This window comes from Vulpes lagopus, chromosome 20, assembly GCF_018345385.1.
Source record: "Vulpes lagopus strain Blue_001 chromosome 20, ASM1834538v1, whole genome shotgun sequence".
Lineage (NCBI taxonomy): Eukaryota > Metazoa > Chordata > Mammalia > Carnivora > Canidae > Vulpes > Vulpes lagopus.
This window is the reverse complement of record NC_054843.1, coordinates 32,766,109-32,794,101: the sequence shown is the minus strand read 5'-3', so window position 1 is coordinate 32,794,101 and position 27,993 is coordinate 32,766,109. Positions and strand designations below refer to the sequence as shown.

At 34.3% G+C, this 27,993-nt stretch overlaps 1 protein-coding gene across 1 annotated transcript; it reads right to left on the bottom strand.

The window, feature by feature from the left end:
- Nucleotides 1-27,993, bottom strand: LOC121479379 (calcium uniporter regulatory subunit MCUb, mitochondrial-like). Its single transcript, XM_041734909.1, has 3 exons — nucleotides 27,813-27,993; nucleotides 26,675-26,745; nucleotides 1-1,003 (listed from the first exon to the last, which is right to left on the bottom strand). The coding sequence occupies exons 1-3, from the start codon at nucleotides 27,991-27,993 to the stop codon at nucleotides 164-166; spliced, it is 1,092 nt and encodes a 363-aa protein (XP_041590843.1). The 3' UTR covers nucleotides 1-163.

The following is a 27,993-nucleotide window of genomic DNA, read 5'->3' as shown; positions in this document are numbered from 1 at the left end:
TTTTTTTTTGTTTTGTTTTGTTTTGCAAGCATTTTTTTTAATTTAACAAAAGAGATTAAAACAATCAAATTCAAAGGAACTATGGGACTCAAAAAGTTCCAGTTTTTAAGTTACAGAATCAACACGTACTGGAAAAAATTCAATGATATTTAAAAATGCAAGATTAATTCTTTCCATTGAGTTCCTTTCCTTGCATTGTCAAATAGAGAGAGTGGCGCACCTGTTTCAGCGACTCTGTAGCCTTAGCAAGATCTTCTTTTAACTTGTTGTACTGCACCACATCAAAATGTTGTTTCTTTGATTTTTTAGGGAAGAAGTGAAGAAACTGCCTACTCTTAACAGCTGAGTAAGTATAATCCTGTCGGGTGATTATAAAGTATGCAAAAAAGACCATGGAATTTGCAACTGTGATGAAGTAGGTCACTGGTTCCATAATATCCCAGGAGTACACCCACCAGGTGAGCCAGGCCAAGGCCCCGCCCTGAACGGACAACAGTGCTAACCCAGCCCACAGAAGTCTGCTCGTTTTAGCTTCTGAGCGAGCTTCGATTCCAGCTTTTATCTGTTCGAGAGGCCGCAGCTGTCCCTTCAGGTGGTCAATTTTCTCCAGTAAGAGGTGCTCTCGTTTTTTCTGAAACTCTTCTAAATGCAAAGCTGTAAACAGTCTGTGAACCAAGGATTTCACATTTTCCATCTGAGTAGCATGTTCCATACTGAGTTTTTCTTTCTTGGGGCACTGTACATCATATGTTACTTTGTTAATGACAAGTTTAAAATCATTCATTAGCAAAATTTCCATCAAGGTCGAAGCTGGAATTTCACTGCCATCTGCTGTGAAGATGGCTGCAGTTTTGACACCTTTATCTTCATTTTGTAGGTCCTGAAGGAATGAACCAACTGTTGATAACATTGGTTTGACCACAAATTGACAGTGCTCTTTTCTGGATGGCAAAGTGAGTGTTATCAAGGGAAGTCCATGTCTATAATTAACTGTTACAAAAGACTAACCACATTTGAGCAAGAGGCAGTTCTCCAGCATGCTGCCTTTGTACTTAATTGCAACTCTTTCCTACGTCTACAGTCTGTCAGCCACCCTCATCAGATTTTGAATTTGCCAAGCCTCTACAATTGCATGAGTCAGTTTCTTAAAACATGTCAATATATAGATAAAAATATAAATAGAAATGTAGATAGATATCTTCTAATGGTTCTGTTTTTCTTGAGAACTCTAATATAGTCACTAAAAATATTTACCATTATTGTCTTTCTTGGCTGGCTTAAAACATTTGTTTCAGATACTAGACTGAGAGGGGCACCTGGGTGGCACAGCCAGTTAAGTGTGCAACTCTTAATCTCTGCTCAGGTCATGATCTCAGGTATGGGTATGGAGTCTGTTTAAGATTCACTCTCTGTTTCTCCCTCTGCCCTGACAAACTCCCCTCCCACTCTCTTTCTCTCTCAAAAGAAAAGAGAGAGAGAGAGAGAGAGAGAGAGAGGGGGAGAGAGAGAGAGATATTAAATTCAAAGAGTATTTGGAAATTTGAAGAAATTCTCATTTCCCCACTATCTTGTTGGAGGTCCACTGATCTTTGACATGTCATGACCCTTTCTGATTATGGCTTTTAAATTTGCAGAAGGAGATAACAGCAAGCATTAGTTCTATCAAAATATTTTAATGTTGAGAATTTGCTCAATGCACACATTAGAATCTTCCTTAAAAGGTAAACCAAAATGCGCACAAATGCAACTTTGAGAAATAAAAGACATTAAGAAAACTTAAATTAGTAAAGACTATTTGTTAAAGTTGAAATTCACATCTAGTTATTACATCCAACCCTTAATTTTTATATTACGTATGGATCCCACTTTATTTTTTTTTTAAGATTTTATTTATTTATTCATGAGAGACACACAGAACAAGACAGAGGCAGACACAGGTAGAGGGAGAAGCAGGCTCCATGCAGGGAGCCTGACGTGGGACTCGATCCCGGGTCTCCAGGATCATGCCCTGGGCTGAAGGTGGCGCCAAACTGCTGAGCCACCAGGCTGCCCTGGATCCCACTTTAGATGGCGTATTTCTCTTCTGTCTTGGGAACTCAGTCAGGGAGTACAAACAAGTGAGCACCATCAAGTCTTCAGAACTGCTCATCAGTTGGGAGATCACTCTTGATCTTGATAGAAGAAAAAAATCCTTGCACCTGCATGTTAGTTTTCTATTGCTGCTTAACAAACCTGCACAAATACAGTGGCTTAAAAACAACATAAATTTATTACCTTTACAGATCTGTAGATTAGAAATCTTACATGGATCGCACTGGGCGAAAATCATCTTTGACCAGCTCTCTGGACACACACCAAAGTATTAAAAGTGGTCATTACCATCTGTGTTTGTGATCTAAAGATATAAGTGATGTGTTCCTTATTTTTACAAATATATATTTTCTATTTTAACTGAACTTACTAATACTGATTCAGAAAGCAAAATAGAAAAGCAAAACTCTGGAAAGAGAATTCATGTATTCAATATACTATTAATTAACAAGCATAAATATTTAAACAAAAGGAACTAATATCCAGTTGGATTCCAATGTTAATTTTTAACTTTATCTCAGTAGAAATTGTACAAAATTCTGGATAAAATGAACACCTTTGAAAGACATAATATTAAATTTATTAGTATAATAATTATTATTAAAATCTCCTTTATTGCAATTCATTAGTGTCTAAGTGTATCGACAGATAACAAAGAAATATTCAGAAACCTGTTTAAATCCTACATGAGGAATAATGGGCTCTTCAGATTGAAATATAGGAGGATGGATTATTTTAAGAGATTTATGTTACTTGGGACAAATAGCCTGATACATAAAGTCATTTATTTGTTGTTCTTCCTAAAGTAGTCCCATGAGGGGATTATGTGCAGGCATTTAATGACTTCTTACTTCTTTATCTCTTACACCATGGCCAAAAGCATTTGACTCTGTTGTTCTCAACTCTTTGTCCAGAAATACTCATTTCTCCTTGACCTCTCAATAGTATTCAATGTTGTTGGCCACAAAGGAGACATAAAGACCTCTACATATAGATGATTTGAGGCTAGATTTGTGAGAGCTCAATTTGTTAACAGTTAGTAAACCCCATTCCAGATTATTTCAATCATAGCAGAATTTAAGAGAGCTGTTTAGAAACGTTGGTGATTTTTGTTGTCTATTCTCTCATCCAAAATAAAATGGGCCCAATTGAAGGAACTTAATAGGTGTGCACTTACAGATTTTCCTGCAGCTACTGGATAATTTTACATTTAGTCAAAGATTGGTGTTTTCCATTATTAAATTAATTAATTTTGAATAAATAAATTGAGCAGCATTTGGAAAGTTGATGTTCCTGAGTACTACAAAATGTAAAAAATATAAAAAGTGCTGAAATCCTATATATCTTAATATGCAACTGTAAGTCACATTTTGCTTTTATAATGTACATTTCTATTTAGAGTAACAAACTTTCTATGTTTCTGCATTTCATGAAGTCAATTTCTAAAAGAATTCTGTAAGTTACAAAGCAGAAAAACTATGAACACAGAAATGCAAATTATATTTTTATTTCTTTTTAAATAGCTTTAGCGAGATATAATTCACAGCATGAAATTCACCCATTTAAAGTGTGAAATTCAATAACATTTTGTATATTCTCAGAGTTGTGTAAACATTACCCAAGATTTTGAACATTTGTAACCACTCCAAAAAGAAATTTCATACCAATTAGTCTCTCCTATATCCTTTGACCTCACTTTCCCAAAAGCTAGGCAACCAAAATCAAATTTCTATATCTACAGATTTGACTTTCCTAATGCGTTTCATGTTAATGGATTTATTTAATATCATAGCCTTTTGTGAGTAGCCTTTGTTTGTTATAATATTTTATGCTAACTTAATTTCAGTGAAATATAGAAAAATTACCTCTACAAAGTTCTATTCCTACTTCCCCTTTTTGTGCTGCTTTTGTTATATACAATATGAATAAAAATTACACTGTACATATATTAAAACCAAACAATACATGGTTAAAATTAGACAAGTATGGTATACTTATATAATTTATATAATGTTATGTCTTTAACAAAACTGAGAGGAAAGTGGATTTATAATTTTTAACATAATTTTTTTTATTTATAATTTCTTGTTCTCTCCATTTTTCCCATGGATTCAAATTATCTAGTGCCATTTCCTTACTATAGTGTATTCCTACCTATATCCTATTCCTGTTCCTATCTATATCGTTGTGCTTGTGCTAGTAACAAAATATATTGTGTTTCTAAATATAATTGATCTAACAGTATAATTATATACCTATTATATAATTGCTTTTTTAAAAAAAAATCTTATTTATTTATTCATGAGAGACACAGAGAGAGGCAGAGACACAGGCAGAAGGAAGAAGGAGGTTCCATGCAGGGAGCCCGATGTGGGACTCCATACCCAGACCCCAGGATCACGCCCACAATTGCTTTTTAAATCAGTTCTAGGGCACCCGGGATGGCTCAGTGATTTAGCGCTGCCTTCGGCCTAGGGTGGAGACTTGGATGGAGTCCAACCCGGGCTCCCTGTATGGAGCCTGCGTCTCTGCCTCTCTCTTTCTTTGTGTCTTTCATGAATAAATTTTAAAAAAATAAAAAAAGATCAGTTCTAGAAGAAAAGAGGGCAAACTCACAATTACAATGTCTTTTATATTTACCTAAATAATTACCTTTACCAGTGCTCTTTATTTTTTTATGTGGATTTTAATCTGGCATTATGTACTTTCAATCTGAAGAACTTTAGCTTCTTGTAAGATAGGGCTGCTAAAAAATATGTCATCCCACTGTCTTCAGGCTTCCAGTGGTTTTGATAAGAATAAGTTTTTAATCTCACTGTGGTTCCATTGTATGTGACAATCTTTTCCTCTCCTTTCTTTCAAGATTTTCTCTTTCTTTCAATATTTTGACTTTTTCCTAGCTGGATCCACAGGACCCCTTTGTATTTATACTACTTGGAGTTTGTTGAGCTTCTTGGCTTAGTAAAGCAATATTTTGCATCAAAATCCTGAAATTTCAGCCATTATTCAAATGTATTTCTACACCGTCTATCTCCCCTGTCCTGTGGTACTCCCTTCATGCATAGGATGCTGTGTATAGTGGAATCTCGCATTTCTCTAAGGCTGTGTTCTTTTTTCTTCATTTTTTTCCTTTCTGCTCCTTAGATTTCATAGTCTTTATCAAATTGTCTTCAGATTTACTAATTCTTTCTTCTGCCAGTTCAAACTGGCAGTTGAGCTGCTGTAGTAAAGTTTTCATCTCAAATATTACTTTTCAACTCAAGAATTTCCGTTTCATTTTTGTTACAATTTTAGTCTCTTTATAAGTTAAATCTAAAGCCACTTTAAACTCTGAACCTACTTTTGGAGCTTGTTGTAATTGCTGTTCTGTTTGCTAGTGACTTGGCTGGGATATTTCAGTGACGTCTACTGTAGCCCTGATGTCTCTCCTGAGAGTGGAAACTTGGACAGTCACTCTGGGATGGTGGTGGCTCAGCAGGACTCCCTGGGCTGCCTCCTTCTCGGATGTAAAAGATCTACTGAAGTATCACAGTCAGCTGTTAGCCTTCAGTATTTTCCCATTGAAGAGTTTGCTGTTTTTGGCCATGTCCAGGGCATAAGTTACCCTACAGTCTGATCCAATTAAATTGAGGCCCTTACAGGAGTAGTTTTTGAGTCTAGTCCCGAAACTGTTTGACTCGGTGAAGGCCTTAGCTCTTTCTTTCCCTGGTTCTCTGTGTTAACGTCTAACTGGTTAATGATTTAGCTTGTTGCTAGCATGAAGCTACCAGACTCCACAAAACGTCCGTGGTTCTTGACAGCGCTCTTAAGCTAGGTTTCTTAAAGAGAAACTCACTCCCTTTATAGAAAGCAGTGAAAGTGCGTTCTGTCGGGGTATAATCTGTTCTGCAATTGGAGGCAGAAAGAATAGTTTACTTCTCTCTGAGTGGTGGCCTTTATGTTTGGGTCGCTGGTGGGGATAATAGACCCTAGTCTTCTCCCACTTGCTTCTACCATTATACAACCCATGCCCTATGAGCAAGCTGTACCAGGGGTAATTGGGGTCCAGGGTTTTTGTCTTCCTGGAGTAGACATTCCACCCTACAAGGGGGCTGGATTGAGAAGGGAGCCACTACCTTTCACCTGCTTTTACCTGGAATGGAGCTTCTATGATATGGGAACTGGACAAGCAAAAGTAAGACAGGAAACATTGGTAGCCTTTCCATTCTGCAGGGACATGGCTTTAGACTGAGACCTGGGGGAAAAGGGAACTCTTTACTCTTGATTACACATGGCAGGAGTAGAACTTCCCATTTCCTGAGCTGGGGCAAGGGGAAGGAGGGAAGAAGAACAGATTATGCACAAAAATGTGAGACTTTCACTTTCTTTACTGAGATTTAGGAGATTTTCTGGAACAAATATTTTGGGTTTTGTTGTATATACCCTAAGGGCACTTAATAGATATTTTAATTTTTTAATAAAATTTTCAACAATTATGGCTGTTTTGCTAGAAAAAAATTCAGAATACATTGGAAAAATAAAGAAGTCTGAGACATCCAGGCATAGCTTTGCTCAGTTGCAGAAGAAGCACTTTATTTCTGGGTCACAAACCACCAAAAATTGTCAAGATATCCCAATTTCAGATAAACAAAGGCACATATATATTGAAATGTTTTATATCCCTTTGGTCACATAGCCCAAAACAGATGCAGATGTAGAAATATAGTCTATGCATTTTCAATATAAACAAGCTGGTACAAGGAATGCCTTATGGGGTTTCAGGACTTTAAGCAGCATTTTATAAGTCAATGTTAATACATTTTGTTGATATCTTGGCCAATAATCAACACCAGAGTTCTATACACCCTTAGAAATAATCAAAGAACTACCTCAAATCAGCTGCAAGTTAATAGTAACCTTACATATCCTATTATATACAGAGAACTGTTAGAGGTAATGTACTCTTATTAGAAATAGGATTGATGTATATGCATATACATATTGTTGTTTCATTTTATTTCTTTTCTTTTTTCATAAAATTAATGCATTACTCTTTCTAACTGAAATTAAAAGAAGGGAAGTAGATTAGAAAGAGACATCAAGAAATTCTCAAATTTGGTAATGGCTTATATCAGTGGCTTAACAAGTTAAATGTTTGGTGTCATTCCTTTGAATTAAAAATAATGCCATGATGGTCTGAGAGTTTCATGCCAGCTGTAATTTTTATTGTGTTTTAAATAATAAACAACATTCTTTCAAGCCTCAAAATTAGATTTATTTTTATTTTCTATTATTTTATATGTATTTTTAGCATTTTACATGGATTTATAGATTAATGCTTATACTAAGTGCATATTTTTCCCATAATCCTACAAAGATGATGTTGAAGGGCTTTTAAAGATTAACACATACATTTTAGTATCAATAAATTTTGGTGATAATTGAGGATTCGTGTATATTAGTTATTAGCACATACACAATTATCCCATTCAATTAACTAGGATAATTATACTAGAAACAGTGAAAAAAATAGCTGTTTTTTTTTTTTTTTCAAATTGGAATAGAACGTGTGATATTTCTTTAAGGATATTTAGTTAATTTATTAAATATACAGAGAATAAGTTTTAAAGTATATATTAATTTGTCTAACCTTTCCACTGTTTATCCAAGCATGTTATTATTTCTATATGTACTAAAACAGATATAAGTGTGCCTCATTTTATTGTGCTTGTCTCAATTGGGCTTTGCAGATACTGCATTTTTTTTTTTTTTAACAAATTGAAGGTTTGTGCAACCCTGACTAGAGCAAATCTATTGGCACCATTTTACCAACAGCATTTGTTCACTTTATGTTTCTATGTGTCATATTTTGGTAATTCTCACAGTATATTAAACCTTTTATTAGTATCATATTTGTTATGGTGATTTCTGATCATTGATCACAACTCACTGAAAGTTCAAATGATGGTTAGCATTTTTTAGCAATAAACTATTTTCTAATTAAACTATGTGCATTTTTAGACATAATGTTTGTGCACTGAATATACTTTGGTGTGAACATAACTTATATGCATTGTGGAATGAAAAAAAATCATTTGACTCACCTTGTTGTGATATTCCCATCTTTTTGGTGGTCTGCAACTGAGCCTGCAGTATTTCTGAGGTAAGTCTATACTCAATAATTTTATTTTAATAAAAAAATCTAAGCAGATAATCACTTGAAGGACTGTTCATTTAAATGCAAATCAATTCTATTGAGATTAAAAACATTCAACAATTAAAAACTACTTCCTGAGAAGGACCATATTCAGACATAATTAATTCACCACACATTAGGGGTATTATGTGGCTCTAGTAGCCAGAGTTAATAGAAAAGTTTAAAAAGGCATTAACTTTATGTTTGTTATCAAGTATGCAATTTTCATTTACTTTGAATCTAAGAAAAAAATGGAAAAAATGAAGTTATATTTTTCCTGCTAGTATTTAATTTTCTCAATCAGCATTAAATAACAATCCCACTCAAAGTAGTATTCATTTTTAAATTAATTTTTGCAGTCCCTTGAAGAGTTCTCCCCAGTGGTGTATAATTTTGTGGCAAAATCAAACCAACAAGCAACAAGTGACAAGGAAGGCCCAAGATAGCCTTCCTCAGGACCAGATTGAGAAGTGAGCCCAGGCCGTTTGCTGTGTCAGCCCCCATCTCTTGCACTATTCTCCACAGTACTTTCCTCAAACCACCATCTTGCTCTCTTTATTTTTATGCTGCTTCATTCTGTCCTGGCTCTGGCTTCAGTCCTAGGACTGGATCACTGGGTCTTAAGGCAACAAATAAGTATTTAAATAAAGTTATGCCTGCTAAGAAAAATGTTGCTGCAGATGTTGAATGAGTCTTTTAAACACTGTACATACTATATGAACTAACTAAAAATCACTCTGTGGACTGGAGGTTTGAAATTGGTCAGAACCTCCAAATATTTTTTAAATGAAAATCTATCTGTTCTCATCTTTGCCAATAAGGCCAGCCTTCATAAACCAAAGAATGAGATTCTGTTAAATCACAATTGACCAAGTAAGACAAGCTCTAAAGTTGCTTTTTTAAAAAAATGTTCTCCTCATTACTTAGAGGATTTGCCAAAGTGTGTTCCTAAATTCGTTAGTTATAATATGACAAATGTGTATGTATAGGCCTGGATTAAGGAAACTGCAATGATACATAAAAATCTGAGACCACTGCCTTAATATAGAACAATTTCTCTTTATGTACCTGGGGGCAAAGAGGATCAGTGACCAAAATTACCTATTGATCTTTCAAAAAAAATGCAACCTTTTTTATTATAATAAGTTTCTCTCTCTTTTCTGGGTGTTAGTGCATTGGAAACCCATTTAAAGAATATAATAGCTAACTAGAGACTTCAATATGATTTTGACTCCCCATGGTTAAGATAAGAATATACTTTCAAGTGTTTTACTTTTTTTGAATGTTAGATACTGTTATAATCTACATATTAAATTGAGACTTTTTTCATGACTTACTTATGTTGGATTTGTAAGACAAGCCTTACAGCCAAGTCTTATTTCCACTTAATGTCAAGATTAGATTAGCTTATTAGGTGCTATCGCTTATCTTTTGCTCTTGCTTATTTTCTTTATATACTCTGTCATGTGTCAGTTCAGTGTTTCTATATCACTGCCCTGAAGTCAGATCCCTCAAAAAGAACCAGAGGAAACCTTAGACTTGGGACAATGTAATTTATGTGTGAATGCGTGTGTGCAAGTGTGGGCATGCATATTTTTAGGGAGAAAAACATAGGTTGAAATGATGTATGATAAGTATCAATTGCGTATGTATACCATAAATTTACTAATCACTTATAAAGAGCTTTTTATATGTCTATTATACATTTATCTATTATACATTTCCATTTTTATTTTATATTATCTTATAACAGCAAACTAATTTATTAACTTTTAGGGTTGTCATTCATTTATAACATCCTAACATTAAATGAGCATTTACTACTCTTAAGCTCCTAGATCTTCCCTTTCTTATACCCTTGACCATTTTTTTCTGCCTTCATTACACCCTTGTATTTCATTCCATATTGATATATGTTCAGAAAGACTATTCATATTAATTCATATGAAAACATATATTTATGTATGTGTGGGCAATTGATATCTCAAATGAGTTTTATGTGTTACTTATTATTTATATGGCTTAATTGGCTTTTGTAAGAATGATATATTTATTCTGTGACTGGATTATAATTTACAGAATTCCATAAACTCTAGATCCTAAATATCTATATTTTGAAACCAAAACAGTGGAATTTGTGTGCCACACAGGTTTCCCAAATACAAACTTGTGAGATCTTTCATTATTCTACTAATTATGCATTCAGTAATTTGAAGATCTAGAAGTCTAAAATTTTGAAAATGGCACTTCTTTATTTAGATATATTGTGGAAGATTTAAAGTTTTTTTCATGATTCTTGTCTTTATGTTTATAAATACATTTGACAAAGTTTCCATTGACATTGCCAATTGCTTTCAATATCTGGGTATGGCTGCCATTCATGCAGGGATTTCTGAGAAGTGGAGTGCTGTGGTGACATCAATAAAGCTAGATTGGCTCAAAGTAGTCGAGTGTGAGATAGAGATTGTGAATGGTGATGACATCGAGCCCAGCTTGAATCTGGCAACACAATGCCCAGGTTTATGCATGAAATAAGGATCAAAAAGAGCAAGTTTGAGAACACTGAGATAAAAGGAAGGAATGTTAAAAAAATGAGTCAATATAAACAGTTAAGAACTATTGTAAATTATCTTCAACAGACCCACTTTAATTATGGTTTTTGGTTACAGAAGATCAGAGGTAGTTGGCTAAATGAAATACAAAGTTAAGAAAAAAATTTTAATTCCAGTATATGAGACAATATAAATATGAATATCCTTTCATTTTAATAGCTTTTGCTGTAGAAAATTGTTAAAAAGAGTTTAAAATTGTAGTAATAGTCACTGATTGTCCTTAATTTAAATAATGCTGGAACACAGGGGTGCATGAATGACTGTTTTTGTATTTGGGAGGTAAATACCTAGTAGTGTCATTACTGGATCATATGGTAGTCATATTTTAACTTTTGCATCACTATATTGTACACCTGAAACTAATATAACAGTGTATGTTAACTATAGTGGAATTAAAATTTTAAAAACCAAATAACAGAAAAAATGATGGAAAATTTAATGATTACCTTAGAAGAAAGAATAATGTATTGTTTTTATTTAAATATATGTGATGATGTCTATGATGAGCCAACTGGATGGCTCAGTTAGCTAGCATCTGCCTTCTGCTGGGGTCATAATGCCAGGATCCTTCATGATCTGAGGGTCCTGGGATGGAGCCCCGCATTGAGTTCTCTGTTCAGTGCTCAGTGCTTCTCCCTCTCCCTGTGCCCAAGCACCCCGCTGATGGGTAAACTAGCAGGATGAGTAATGTAAACAAATAGCCTACCATTTCTTTTTATGCAAGTTCAGAAAAAAAATTAAAGATAAAATTTTCAATTTACATGATTAAAATGTCTACTTTGATACAATAAATACAATAACTCAATAATTTAATAAGTTCAAGTAAATTTCATATAAGAACAAAAATGAGTTGGCATGTTTGTTTTTAGTTGAAGTATTACAGTGTGCTTGCAATGAATTAGTTTGGGATTTTAAATTTGTCAATTTAAGCATATTAGAATATTAATATGTGGGATATTGAAAGTTTTTTTCAGTACATATTTGGGTATGTAGCAAAATAAAATGTAGTGTTTAGACTCTTAGACATAGTTTGGTGATATTTGTGTACTCCTGAGCTTTTTTCTCTAGATCCACATACTTCATTTTCAATTTAATGTTTATTAAATATATGTGTATATATATGTTTATATGCTATTTTGTAAAAAGCAAACCTTCACTGCTTTTAACACAGTAAAATTACAATACATCACATAATAGTTACACAAAACTAGATGATTATGCAGTATAAAAGTAGATGTTTCCAGGTTTACCCTCCTCTTTTCTCTAATTAGTTAGGAAGGGCTTCTGAATCCCTGTAAAATCTGGCTCTTGGTGTTTCTGGGAAAGTCTGAGGTGTCTCATATTGGGTCATAAAAATGTTTGTTTCTACCAAAATTCCCAATATATCACCAATCAAAAGTGGCTCTACTATTCACTGTGGGGCATGCAAATCCCTGTTGTGGAGCGTCTGGCAAGGTGAGGATTTGTTCTGTATTCTGCATCCAGCTGTTGCTCCATGAACGTGCATAGGCCTGTTGCTTCTTCTCTAAGTTCTCACATCTCTGAGAAGATGTGTGTGTGGTGGGAAGGCATCCTTTTTATTTTAAAACCAGGGGTGCCTCAATGCTCTTCCATATGGTTGGTTTGATATTTACTTATTTTCCTTCTGGTTTTTCTTAATGTCTTTCTTCTCACAAACAAATAAATCAATACAATTAAGAAATATCCTGATAGTATCTTACTGACATACATTTTAATCATAATGAAGGTAAACAAACTTAAATATTTGTCACAGAAAAAAATATACATCATAATTTATAGATTAAGTATTCCACATCAACGTCAGACCCAACAATAAAAGAAACTCCTTCCTTCGGGTATAAAAGCATTGGAGGTCCCAAGTTAAATAGCCTATGCTTTGGCAAGTTACCATGAGCCATGTGCTTTGTATTTATCTAATTTTCCATTCACTACTTAATTGAATGAAACAACTAATATTGTTCCAGGAAAGATTATAGCTTCTTCAAGGTCACATATCTATTAAGTTGTGAAGCCAAAATTTAAACATAGGTCTGCCAGATTTCAATCTTTCACCTTGCTGCGATGATAGACTTCCTTTCAGAAAACAAACCTCATGGCCAAACTCCCGCAACATCCATATTTGATTTAATTACAAAAAGAATTACTCATATTTCAAAAAACAGAGATGCAATGTTTTCATAGTAGAAACAAATTAAAGTGGTACTTCTATGGGAAATAACGTTAGCCACACTGCAAAGAAAAATAGTTATTAAAATATGTATAATGGAGAGTTTAGCAACAAATTGTTCTCTTTAGTAACAAGCATATTAGAAAATGTCACTTGGATATTGGCAACCTCTTTGTCAGATTTATCTTATATAATCACAGATTGTGAAAAATATTGTTTGGTGTGGGAGAACACTGAATGAAAATTTATAAAAACATTTTTATCTTTGCTTAAACCCTCATCCATTTGAAAAAATATCTTTAATTGTGTCATTAAATCACAAAAATGGAAATTGCGCTGACAGCAGGGTGTTATCTTTTATTGAGGGCAAACAGCAGGGTTGCTGCTAATGAGAACATCATCAACTTATCAGCAAAAGGTCAGCCTAAAGAGCTCTTTACCCAACTTCTCCCTAAGTAGACTTTTGTTTCCCTTTGATGGCATATTGCACTGACAAGTTAGAATCATGTGACTACGTTATTATGAATCAGTCTCTCTTATGACAAGAAATGTATAATTGCAAGATACACATTGAGGTAGGTACACATTATTCAGAAGTTAATTCCTTTTTCTGAAAATGATATTAGGTTTATTTTGGTCATTTGTTGTTGTTCATTTGTTTTGAACATTTTGGTATTATATTTAAGTGAATTCTCCATTCAAGATTCTGGAAGGTTATAAGAGCATGGACTTGGATAAAAATGAGCTTTGTAAAGACTGAGCTGATTCTCATCCCTATTTTATTGCTTGCTTGCTCTATGAACAGAAAGATCAAGTAGTAATCAAAATTACAATATTATTATGTTGTGAGCTTATTTTTGGCCATGCACTGGTCCAAATGTTTTATAAGCATCTTTTAATTTTTATATTCATAGGAAGTTTGTTATTATTACAATGATGCACTTCTGTTTGCTTTTTTGAAGATTTTTGAAGATAGTCTTGTAACTCTAGTTCACCAAGTATTTGGTTAGAATTACTTTACTAGGGATGCCTGGGTGGCTCAGCGGTTGAGTCTCTGCCTCTTTGTGTGTCTCATGAATAAGCAAATAAAGTCTTTTTTTTTTTTTTTAAAGGAACTGCTTTACTAATGATATTTATTAGGCTCAAACCTTTGAAATGTAGGTCATGGCAAACTGTTGATTATATCACCTGAGGCCTGCTTTATCAACAAAATATAGCAAAGAATTGTTCTAATTAATAATAACACAGCAACAAAAATAAATTTAACCACTAATTCACCAAGGGCAGGGACTAAGGGAAAGGGATTCATTCTGGGCATTTCATTTTTTCCAACTGGATTTCTTTTTTGCGTATGCTTTGAAATTAATGAACCTAAAGAATTGGTCAAGGGGCTAATGGAGACAGGAAAATTAATTCAGGCCTCACTTTAAACTTCACTTTTCTTTCCTTCTTTTTTTTCTTTTTTTTTAAGATTTTATTTACTTATTCATGAGAGACAAAGAGAGGCAGAGACATAGGCAGAGGGAGAATCAGGCTTCCTGCCAGGAGCCTGATGCAGGACTCTATCCTGGAACTCCAGGATCACAACCTGAGCCAAAGGCAGATGCTCAACCACTGAGGCATCCCTAAACTTCACTTTTCTAGTGTTGTGATGGTTAATTTTATGTGTAAACTTGTGTAAGCCATAGTACTCTGAGATACTTTTTAGAAGAAATTACTTTCAATTTAGTGTATTTTTACTAAACCAGATTTTCCAGCATAAAGTGGATGGACCTTATCCAATCAGTTGAAGGACTCAAAAAGACTGATGTCTCTCAAGGGAGAAGGAATTATGCTAGCAGGCTGCCTTCACACTTGAGCTGCAGCATTAACTCTGCTCTGGGTCTCCAGTCTGTTGGTCAGTTTTGAAAATTGTGCACTTGCCAGCCTTAACAATCATGTGAACCACTTCCTTAAAATCTGTCTCCTAACCTCTCTCTCTCTCTCTCTCTCTCTTTGTATATAAACACACACACCCTACTGATTATTTTCCTCTGGAGAACCTTGACTAATACAAATATGTAACACAAATTTGTAGTAAGTAAAGAGTATTAAAAAAAAAAAAACCTCTGGTGAATGGGCACAGAATAATCATATCCTTACTCCTTAAGATAATCACTTGTGAATTTAGGTGTATCTTAAAAAAAAAAGATACTTGTAAAAGTCTCAAGCATAAATGTCTTTCATAATATGTGACTATTTTGATGACCATGTATAAATGGCATGTTTAATTTAGAATGAATTTTAAATTTTTCTAATTTTAACCATTAAATATGTCTTAATAAGCTTAGAGTCATATATTTTAAGAATTGGATAATGAATGAATAGATATTTAGTCCACCAGTTTCTGATATTCTTTTACAGAATTTGGGTCTGTGTTTCTCAGCAAAAGGTTTGACTAAAGCAAAGTTAACATAACCATAAAGCATGCTGTCAACATTTATCTATTCTTACCACTGTTGCAAAAATAGAAACAGATGCATGCACCTATAATTCAAAAAAAGGGCAAAATGCTTTGTCAAGATTGTGAATTAATCTAAGTATCTGATGATCAAGGCTTAGGAAGGCTCATACTGCAAGTATCAGAACACTGGAGTTTCTCTTCTCTCATTTAGTATTTTGAGAAGGTTCATCACTACCATTCAGTGTTTCCTAATCTTGGTCATGCATTGGAAACTCCTGGAGATCTTTTCGCTATGTTCATACTTCAAACAGAAGCAGTGAAAATAGACTATCTGGGGATGTTGCCCAATATCACCATTCAAAAAAAAAAAAAAAAGTCAACTCTTCATATGATTGCAATGTTTGTCAAGATTGAGAACTGCTGCCCTGAGTAGCAAGTCTAGGGCCATGACAAAAATTCACTTCCTTTGGCTTAGATCCTTAGGATAAACTAGTTGGAAAACATTCATTTGGAGGATTAAGTTCTCACAGCCTTAAGAGCTAGGATTTTAAGATGTCTAGAGAGCATTTGTGTCCAACAATGCACCAAAAGGCTTTTTTGGTTGTTTATTTTCCCTCTTGGTTATCATATATATAGTTGCTTCTTTTCATATTTAGTAATGCTCCATTATATGCTAAATACATATTAAAATGAAAACAGATCTCCACTTGTCAACTGCAGACTGTAGGGTTTTTCAGTCTTCATAAATATGTAAGTCAGCTCTCTCTATATGTCTCTCTCTCTCCTCTGTGTACACACACACGTACTTACACACTTACGCATATACCGTTGGTACTATTTCTCTGGAGAACTCTGATTAACACGGTTGGGAAATAGGCTATTGAAACTGAAAACATTTTTTCTTATTTTTTTCAAATGTGTATCTACACATCCTATAACATTTGGATACCTTTTCCACAACTGCTTGATAATATTTGGGTCTTTCTTTTTAATGAAGTTAAAATGTTTTTTACTTTGCTTTTAAAAAAATAATGGGCAGTTTTCAAGCATTTTAGGAAGAGATTAGTATACAGTCCCTATAATCTTCTGGCATGTACCTAAGCATGTAATTCTATGCATGCATTTTTATTCGTCTCCTATTACTTTTCTTTTCTTGATAGTTATTAAATAAGATAAGAAAGTAGGTATAGGAGTATTTTTAGTGAGTTACAGACCAGTAGACAGGGTATACAGACGATGTTTCTACAACTGTGACATGACATTACACTTTTGATAGGGACATAGATATATATTTGACACATAAAACTTGTGGATAGAAGAGCCAGAGGAGACTAGAAGATGGAAGTGATATTTAGGAAGATATCTGGAAGATGTGCAGTAATGTCGGTAATACCATTTATATGTCTTAATCATTAGTCTGTTTTACATGTGTTAACTCAATTTAATCATCACATGAACAGAAGAAAGAAAGAAAATATTATGCACTTTTAAAATCAGAGGGGTACCTGGGTGGCTCAGGGGTTGAGCATCTGCCTTTGGCTCAGGTGGTGATTCTGGGGTCCTGAGATCCAGTGCGCATCAGGCTCCCCACTGGGAGCCTGCTTCTCCCTCTGCCTGTGTCTCTGCTTCTTTCTGTTGTGTCTTTCATGAATCAATCAACAAAAATATTTTTAAATAAATAAATAAATAAATAGAAATACAAATCAGATATTCAGAAGTGATTAGAATCAAAAGGAATAGAGAGATGATTTTCCTTTTTGTCAAGGAAAAACGTGTGCTTGACAATAGGATCTGCCTGGATAAAACTGCACAGAGCAGAGACAGTGAGCAAAGCAAATGAATGCACTTAATGTGACCTCATTCGTTATAGTGTGTATGTGTGTGTGTGTGTGTGTGTGTGTGTGCGTGTGCGCATGTGCACACTATGCATGCTTTGCAGACTAGGGAAGCAAGGAAAGGAGGGGTTAAGTAATGAGTCTAGATTATTGGGCAGGGTTCACATTGTTTAGATTTTGAACTTTATAATAAATTTGATTTTTTATATAATATATAAGGCTTTCTTCTTTGTATTTTGTATTTTATTTGTTAGAGATTGCATAGTACTTTTTCACAAAATGTTATAGTAATCTTTTTTATGTTATTAAGCATCTTTTTTCTAAATAATCATATTTAATTTAAATTCATTTAAATTGCTTAACACAGTTACTAATATTTCACCAGAAAATTAGTTTTCTTACCCTCCCTCTCTTCAGTATCCCATATGTAGTTTCAAAGAACGAATATATAATATTTTGGCTCCAATCATACATTGACTGATACATTACAGTATTACAAATCTTATTCTGTATGTGAGGTGCTTTTTATGTAAGCTAAATGAGGACTCTACTAATACATGCATAATAATATGTATTACAGGGGATCCCTGGGTGGCGCAGCGGTTTGGCGCCTGCATTTGGCCCGGGGCACAAACCTGGAGACCCGGGATCGAATCCCACATCGGGCTCCCGGTGCATGGAGCCTGCTTCTCCCTCTGCCTGTGTCTCTGCCTCTCTCTCTCTCTCTCTCTCTCTCTCTGTGACTATCATAAATAAATAAAAATTTTTAAAAAAGTGTTTAAAAAAATAATAATATGTATTACACTGATACCTAATCTCATTCATTTATTTTAATTCTCTGTCTCAATTTCTTGACTAAATGAAAGAATAACTGGCCTTCTCTATGTTCAAAACATTTGGTAAAAATGTATAAAGCAATGTTAGAATTCAGTTTTTCTACTAAAAAGTACTATAATATACACATTTGTGGAGTAATTCACTTAACATGCTTTTGTGTGAATGTTGAGTCTCTTCCTCTGTATAATTTCAGAATTAATAGATGCAAGCTTTATGAGTAAGCCTCAACTAGCATTATTCGGAATATCAATTCAAGGAAACTTACTTTCTGGGAAAAATATTTTCTTTTCTACAAACACATTTAATAATATATTAGTTGAACTGTTTCTTTAGCTTTGTTCAAGGTCTTAGGATGATGTTAATATTGATGACTACATCACATAGGAGTTAGCATATGTCATAGTCTTTGCGTCAGAGATCTTAGTTCTGGAGTACATATCAAAGAGGATTTCAGCTTAATAGATATTTAACCATTTAGAGGTTACTATCTACATGTAGAGATTCAAAAAACTGTGCATGTCTTAGAGCCTCCTGCCACACATTCTCCTAGAAATAAGTAAGATTACAAAATTAAATATAATCATTAAACTTTGATAAAGTGAAAATTGTCATTACATTTTTCTACACTGAAGCTTATTAAATCAATAACATAATGATTTAATCTTTATATGAATCCCCTTTGCACTAATGATAATGTTTATATTAGCACACTTCTAAGTACTTAATAGCCTCTAATAGCTTATTCATGTGACTGGGAAAAAAAAGGATTTATAGCCAATAACTCTTAAAGCAATTAAAATGGAAAAGTTTATTCTATATAATCTATTATATTTCTAATGTAGATGTCTTAGTCTGTTTGGGCTATTATAATAGAATACTACAGTCTGATGGCTTATGAACAACAAGAATTTATTTCTAACACTTCCAAAGCCTAGAAATCCAAAATCAGGTTATCCGCATGGCTGGGTAAGGGCACTCTTACATATGGAAGACTTTTTGTAGTGTCCTCACATGATGGAAGAGGCTGGAGACTCTGTGGAGCTTCTTTCATAAGGGCAGTAATTTTATTCACAAGGGCTCAACCCTCATGCTCTAAGCACCTTCCAAAAGCTATACTTCCTCATGCCATCACACTGATCATTAGGATTTTAACATTATTAATTTGTGGGGTGGGTACAAACATCCAGGCTGTAGCACTAGGTGTAATTCTAAGGTAGGTATTAAGATCTGTGCATCTGAGAGTAAGAAACCTAAACTCTCTGAAGATGCTTCCTGAGCTAACTCATGTTAACATTGTGAAAAATAATATATTTCTGGAGAAAATTATAGGAAGAAATGTTCAAAGCACTGATAAACCTAATTTCTTTCATCTTCCAGGTATGTATCCATACTTTTCGCCTAAGTAAATGGCAGTCTCCGTAAATGGCAGTATCCTTCCTTCATGAGCAGAGTGACCTTCCTTACCTCTTTGCTCTGGGTTTGGACATATGTGCATCCACACATATGCTCAAGAGACTGAAGCAGAAGTACAAATTCCAAACTGAGACTTCAAGAGATTTTTGTGTGCGTGTGTTGAGGTTTCCATTTGCAATTTTGTGCTTCGGGCATCACCTTGGGAGAATGCTTAAGCTATTCTACTGTCCGGGAGAAGAATGTGAGATCCCTAGGCAAGAACTCAATGGAGCTGATTTCCTACTCTAGGTCAGCTGAGCAAAATAAGTTAATTTTTTCCCATGTGGTTTATTTTCCAATTCACAAAAAAGGTCCTCTGTAGAAATGCTTTGTGCCTGTGGTAGATGTAGTCAAGTCACTGGTTTATACAACTGTGACGCATATGGACCTAACTAAACAATAAGGAATGTATTTATATATGCAAGCCAACATAAACAGATAATGTCACACGTTTGATCTGTTCCTCTTCTTTGCCTACAGGAAGGATTATAATCAACTTTCTTTGTTCCAAAGTGACTGCTTAAAAAATAAATAAAAAGAAGAATGAGTAATATTTGGCAAAGCTCTATTATTACCAGCAGAGATTAGATAGTAGGACTCCGTCCATCTTCACATCACACATTAGTCAGATGTGCTTTGTAGAAGAGTGTTTTGATCTCTAGCTAGGATTTCAGGCAGTCTTTCAAAGAAATATAGCTCTTTATAATCTTTGTGTAAACATCATTATCTTTTTTACTTATGGGAAGACCTTTTCCCCTTTATGATGAATAAAAAGGAAAGCAAACATTTAAACTTCCTACCTAAGGCAATAATTGCTACCTGCACAGTGTCAACTCATTCATGAGCTGTTTTATGCACTTGCCAAAATTATTAAGTTATCTATAATGCCTAGAAAGGCTCTAGAGATGATTCTTCATAATCCTGCTCAATTGTCCTCTAAAGCAGGCTTAATATATTGATACTGACTTTTCCTTTTTTCCCCGATTTTTGTATTTAAAGGAAATTTTTTACTGTGATTTAGATTAGACTTCAAATAATTTTTGCTGAATAAAACATGTGTTTATTCTCTGTGTGTGATATAATTAACACCAGATGCTCATTTTAATTAGAAACTATAATACTGTTTCTATTTATATTTTCCTTAGCAATTTTGACTATGTATGCTATGGATAAAAAAACAGCAGATAACTAAAAACAAATTCTGATCAACCAAAATATAACTCAATCCCAAAAATACATATTGAATACCTACTATCTGTTTCAGGCCCACAGTAAATAGAACAAAGCCTCTCCTTTCCTGAAAATTACATTCTGGTGGAAATTTTCAACATTTACCATATAATTGTTTTGTAATTAACTCATTCATTCATCAAAGACTTATTTAACACATATTCTGTGTGAGGTGTGTTTTGACACTGGAGTACAGCATGAACAGAGAGAATACATGTCCACACCGAGCACATTGATTTGAGTTTTGCAAAACAGAGACAGTAAACAAATAACAATTACACAAGGCATTGTTATGGATTCTGATCGGTGGAGGTCAAGTTTCCAGGGAAATGAGAAAGTAATTAGGAGAAATCACATAGAAGATGATCTCTGATGGCTTATCTAAAAGTGATGCCATTTGTGCTAAGAACTAATACATGAAAATGAGCAAGACATGCAGAAACTTGGAAGAACATTCCAGCAAACTCATAGCATGAAAAACACAAATGAACTATAAATATATGAAACGATTTCCAACACAATAGCAATCAGGAAGTGCGAATTAAGCAATAATTAGGTATGATTTTATCCATTAGCTTGGCAACATTTTGAAGTCTGACAATTTCTAGGGAAGTGGAAAGTCTCATACACTGCTTGAGAAATTCAGCATAAAATGAAGATCAGTTAAGACATATTTACCAGAGATAATGACTTCATATCCTGTGGTGTAGCAGTTTGCCTTCTGTATACATTGTAAAAAATGTTTTGCATTGATGGTGAGAGTTACACAGGATTTAATTCTATACAATCACAAGACTCCAAATGACAATGCTGACCTATATAGTTCACTGCAGGAAAAGGATACAAGGCAGCAGTAACATTAAAATAAAGGTATCTATCAGCATCATGTTTAAGACATGAATGAAATGCAACATGTTGAAGGAAAGGGGAGAGAAGTGGGTGAATGTTCATGAGGAACCCAGAATGATACACAGAGCAAGATCTTCCTGGATCCTGAGAGCACTGTGAAGAAATACATTTTTCTTTATCCTGAAGGCAATGTAGAGCCATTTAATATTTTAACTAAACCCCACTGATAAGATTTATATGGTGCCAGAGACAGAGATACTCCAAGAGGAAGTAGGTAATACAGTACTCTCCCCTTCCTATTGGGAAAAATACGGCACATACTCTTATTTGAGTAGAGACAAGCAAGTAGTTTTGCTTAATGATTAACAGCCAATTTGCTAGAAGCAAACAGAGAAAACCTTAAAAACTTCCTAGTTTAAAACTTTTGGAAAACTATTTAAACTTTCTGAACTTCAAATTCTTGTAAAACAAAATTCTTTGTAAAATGATATGAACCACACACAGTAGGAAGAAGATTGAATGTAATAATTTATATAAAGTACTTAAGCATGCTACAGTATACTAACAGTACACTTAATAAATGATATTATGATGATTTATTATTAATAGGAGGGAGTGTAGGTATTCTCATCACTGGTGCAGTAGTAGTACTAGGATTTATATTTTACTTTTATTTATTTATTTTTTAAAGATTTTATGTATTCATTTGACACAGAGAGCTCAAGCACGGAGAGCAGCAGGCAGAGGGAGAGGGACAAACAGACTCCTCACTGAGCAGGAAACCCAATGTGGGGCTTAATCCCAGGACCCAAGATCATGACCTGAGCCAAAGGCAGATGCTTAACCAAATAAGCCGTGCAGGCCCCCCTGGGATTTACATTTTAAAGAGCATTCTGAGGGCAACCCGGGTAGCTCAGTGGCTTAGCACCGCCTTCAGCCCAGGGCCTGATCCTGGAAATCTAGGATGAGTCCCACATCAGGCTTCCTGCGTGGAGCCTGCTTCTCCCTCTGCCTGTGCCTCTGCCTCTCTCTCTCCCTGTCATGAATAAATAAATAAAATCTTAAAAAAAAAAAGAGCATTCTGAGGTTTAAATTACAAACTCCACAATATACATATAAGTAACTGAATCCCAGATATTGGAGGCAAAATAGTTGTAGGTTATGGGTGTGGTTAGTGACCACAGGATGTAGAGCCTGGGTGTCAAGAGTGACCACTGCACTATAGGGCCCCGTGAAAGGAGTTTTCCTTTTTGCATTCACATTGACTTATCTGAAATAATGCTTTATTTTGTATTTTTTAATATTTTATTTATTTATTCATGAGAGACACAGAGAGAGTGGCAGAGACACAGGCAGAAAGAGAAGCAGGTTCCCTGCAGGGAGCCGATGTGGGACTTGATCCCCGGACTCCGGGATCACGCCCTGAGCAGAAGGCAGATTTCAACCTGAGCCACCCAGGGATCTAAGAAATTTCTTAGATTATGTTTGATTAGGAGTTTTCACATAGATGAATTCGATATTAGAGATGAGGGTTTACAACCTGTGGATCAAGCATATATTCAATAATGGCAGACTGCTAGAGCACCTGGGTGGCTCAGTTTTTTTTTGACATGTTATTTTTATAGTCTGGCTCTAGTTTTGCTATTTTTACTATTGTTAATACACTTCAAAATTACATTTTTAAAATCACTTAGTATTCTTTTGGTACTCAGATTACTACCTTTCAACAACCAAACGCCCTTTAAAATTTCTCTGTAAAGCAAATAGGAGTTTTAATATGCTTTATATTACTTTGTAGTTTTCTATAGTAGCTATTTTGTTGTTTTGAGAGCTCGGAGGCATTTTTTTCGAATTTACAATTTTCTGCTTCCTTTCCTGAGTCTTTATATAAAGGTCTTTTATATGGAAGGAAACTGATTGGGTATCAATTGTGTTTCTGTTCTTTGACCATGAAAAACTTACACAGCTTCCTTTGCATTGACTTTCTTACTTGTAAATTGAAAAAAATTTGTCTTGTATATTATCTGTTTGTCTTTTTCTCTAACCTGGATTCATTTTCTTGGGAGGACTTACCTATATTTGCTATAATTATATGTTTTTCTTTTTAAAGTAGGATTCTAAATATAACTTTAGCATAATTTATCATGCTTTACATTATTTTCTTTTGAATTATCACTTGCCTATAAAATGAGTATCTGCCTGTATGTATAACTCTGTCTATATCTGTTCATATATATGCATATATGTGTGTGTGACTGAAAAATAGATTTGAATTAATTAACTTTGGCTTTTAAATATTAATTCAATATTTTTTTGAAAATGAACAAATAACTTAGTAGCTATAACATATTTAAAACAGCAATACCTGCTTTATATTAACTGTCTAGTAAATTATTTATTTAAACCTGCAGAGATTTTTCATATGGCTTTATTTGTGTTCTTGCTGTGTGCTCAAATTTATAGAAAGAGGTGTTTTTTGTTTGATAATGGAAGCCAAGGAAGACTCCTTCAATGATTGTATGAATCTTCCATACTTTATTCAGTATCAGAGAAAAAGCAGTAGGAAAGAGATTACATGCATTGTGATTTTCAACATCCTAGAGACTCCATCATTTATGTGGAGAAGAGATAACATTGTAAGCAGATGTTGGGCTAGGGATTTCACTTATATTCAGGCTCACCCTAATTTTGGCTGCCTTTACAGGCTGAGTCCAGGAAGCAAAAGGACCTTCTTTCAAACCAGCCTCAGGGGACAGTGCCACTGGCCTTATTACTGTTAGCCTTTCCTCACCAAGGCATCCTTTATTCCTGCAGCCTTGACCATTTACTAGCTAGTGTTTCATTTTCATGCTCCCTACAGGTTCCAACATAGTCTGGCTATTGATTTTCAGGAGGCATCTCCCAAATCAAGGATGTATTAATAAGTCTGTGCTGTGAGTGTGTGAGTGTGAATGAAAGAGAAAGAAGGAGACAAAGACAGAGGGAGAGATGGGGAGAGAGAGAAACAGAGAAAGTTACAAAACTAATCTCTTTTACTTTCCCCCTTTTCCCTTTTTGTTTTTCAATTATGAGACTTATGGCTGCTGATCAGTGGAGTCACTCCAGTGCATTCTACAGTAATATTTTATAATCAAACTCTTACACTTTGCACATATTTGTCTGGGAATCACTCCCCTGGTCTTCAGTGATAATTTGAAAATTCCTTTTTACACTAAGCAACTCATGTAGGTAAGAAGGAAAAGTTAAACAAGTTTAGAATGACATCCACATAATATGGTTAATATAATCTAGTTTCTTGGGTTTATTTTAATTCAGCAAGGAACTCACTCAAGACTATGAAATTATACAAAATACATAAATAAATGTAGTACTTGATAAAGAATTTATGCATAATTATTGTTTTCACGGTGAAATAACTTGAACTTCTACTAGCAAATTCCCAGAAGTATTTTAATTAATTACTTACAGATAGATTTAATTTAATTTTTATTTTTTAATTAAATTTCATTTTGAAAGTATTTGCTACTCAGTACAATTTTTTATCTATTAAAATATTAATAGGTAAAACAGCAGTATCTTCATCGTCTATCTACTTGTTATCAAGAGATTTGTGTTCTCTTTGAAGTGTTCACTTTGAATACTTACACTTTTGAAAGTCCTTAATGATGATCTTCTCATTTATTCATTCATTCAGTTCATTCAATAAATATTTATTTGGCCCCCGTGTGCCAGGAACTTTCCTAGATGCTGCAAATGGGGCTGAGAAATAAATCCATGCTGTCATGCAGCCAACATTCAACTGAGGGCAAACAGAACATTAAAAAGGTTATTACATAATATGTTAATGGTGGGTGGTTCAGTGGTTGAGCATCTGCCTTTGGCTCAGGGCATGATCCTGGCGTCCTGGGATCGAGTTCCACATCAGGCTCCATCTGCCTATGTCTCTGCCTCTCTCTCTGTGTCTCTCATGAATAAATAAAATAAAATCTTTAAAAAAATATGTTAATGGCAATAAGAGCTATGAAGAAGAAAGCCACTTAATGGCATGGAATATAGTGAGGGTGGATCAGGGTACTATTTTAGATAAGAAAGTGTTTGAGCAGAGATCTAAATGAAGTAATGAAAAATTCAAATATATTAAGAAAAAATTCAAACCATAGGAAATATACATGTAAATGCAGTGAATTGGAAGCATGATTGGCAAATTCAAGGCTGTGAAATGGAACCAGTGATTGAGACCCAGTTAATGAAGAGAAGAGAGGTATGTCAACGAGGTAGCCCTAAGTACAGTCATTCAGGACCTTGCAGGCCAGGGTAAGGGCCTGAGTGAATTTTGGACTTGTGGGAGAGTTTTTATCAAGAGGGTGATATGATTTTAATGTATGTCTCTATTTCAGAATGATTACTGCTATGATGAAAATGAACTTGAAAAAATTGGTAATTGAGAAGTCTAATTCTAAAATAACACATTGACTGGTACTTTGTCCAATATATGCTCCATATCAAATCTGTTCAGCAGAAAGCTGGATAATATTAATCACTTTCCACCCATCTTCTTTAATTATTGTTAACAATTTATTAATATTTGACTTTTATAACTTATTAAAAGAAAATAAAGGACTATAGGTAGAATATATTTTTATTTTTTCCTAAGTTTAAAAGACAGACATTTACTAATTTTTTTTAATTAGTATAAAATAATCAATATAACCAAAGCATCTTCTATCTCTGGAAAATATATTTTTTTATACATTGAACAACTTTCTGAAATATAAGAGCAGTGTTGTGACTTCTTTTCAGTTCATATTTTCCAATATAATTTTCCTTTTTCCTTTTTTAAAAACTCTCTGTACCTAATCTATTTTATGGCTTTCGTTTTAGTTTTCCTAATTGATTTTAGTTGTACCAAAATGAAAATAAATAGGCACATAACTTGGACACAAGGCTGTCAGTTATGCTTACCAGGTACAAAGTATTAAGTAGAACATAATCTCTGTCTTCAACATACTGATGTTTAGTAGAAAAGAAAATTCCTAATACATAATGCAGACTTATCATAACAATATGTAAATAGTGAAAAAATGTAACAGATGACTCCTTTGCCTAATTGGTTATGGACTTACTGAGATGGTCATCTCCTTTAAGTAGAAATGTAATTTTTAGAATTATTCGATAATATTCTTTTTTATTTTTTCCTAAAGATAAAGATATTTCTTCAGAAAGAATATAGACACACACATCACATATGCATGTTTTCAAAATGCAAATATATTAGAAATATGCTCTTTAGACATATCTGTTAGTAAAACTATGTGAAATGTTTGTTTTATTGGCATAATTCCAGGTTGTTTTAAATGTCCATTATTCTAGGCAACTGAGCTCCAACATGAAAGACAAATAATAACCTGAATACATTTCTATCTGAATAGTGAAAGATATTGCCTGTCCACGAAAAAATGTCTTAGAGAAAATTCCCAATAATAGTGAGGTGATTTAATGAATGAAATGCAAAAGGAAGACCTACAAAAGCAGCCTTCTGCAACAAATTGAATTGCTTGGAATATTATTTATTCTATTTTTTTAAGATTTTATTTATTTATTCATGAGACAGAGAGAGAGAGAGAGAGGTAGAGATACAGGCAGAGGGAGAAGCAGGATTCACGCAAGTAGCCTGACGTGGGACTCAATCCCAGGTCTCCAGGATCAGGCCCTGGGCAGAAGGCAGCACTAAACTGCTGAGCCACCCAGGCTGCCCTTTTTTTTTTTAATATTATTTATTCTACATCACACTTGTAAAGATAACCACGATCAATAAATATAACTAAATAACTCAGAGAAGTTTCATAGGATTTTCAACTTAAATTCTTTGGGGCTCGTACTCTCTTGAAAATTGATTTTGTGTTTTTGTTTTGTTTTTTAATGTGTACTTGGTTGACTGGTTCTATTTTATTGTTTTGTTTTCTTTTTTAAAGCAAACCTTAGGCCCTGCTATTGCAGAGTCAACAATGCTTTGTGCCTATGTATTCATTTTTTACTTAGTGCTATTTCTCCAAAGAAGAATATAACGTAATAAATAAAATAAATCTAAGGGTAATAGGACTCTTTGAGGGCCAGCGGTCCTCCTCCTGATGTTCCTCAGTGTCCACAAGGCCTTTGTCATAGAGACCTTCGTCCACCTCTGTTCCCTGGGCAGCTGGACAGCACTGCTGGCCCGGGCAGTGGTGACAGGGCTGCTGGCCCTCAGCACCCTGGCCCTCTATGTAGCCGTCGTCAACATGCAT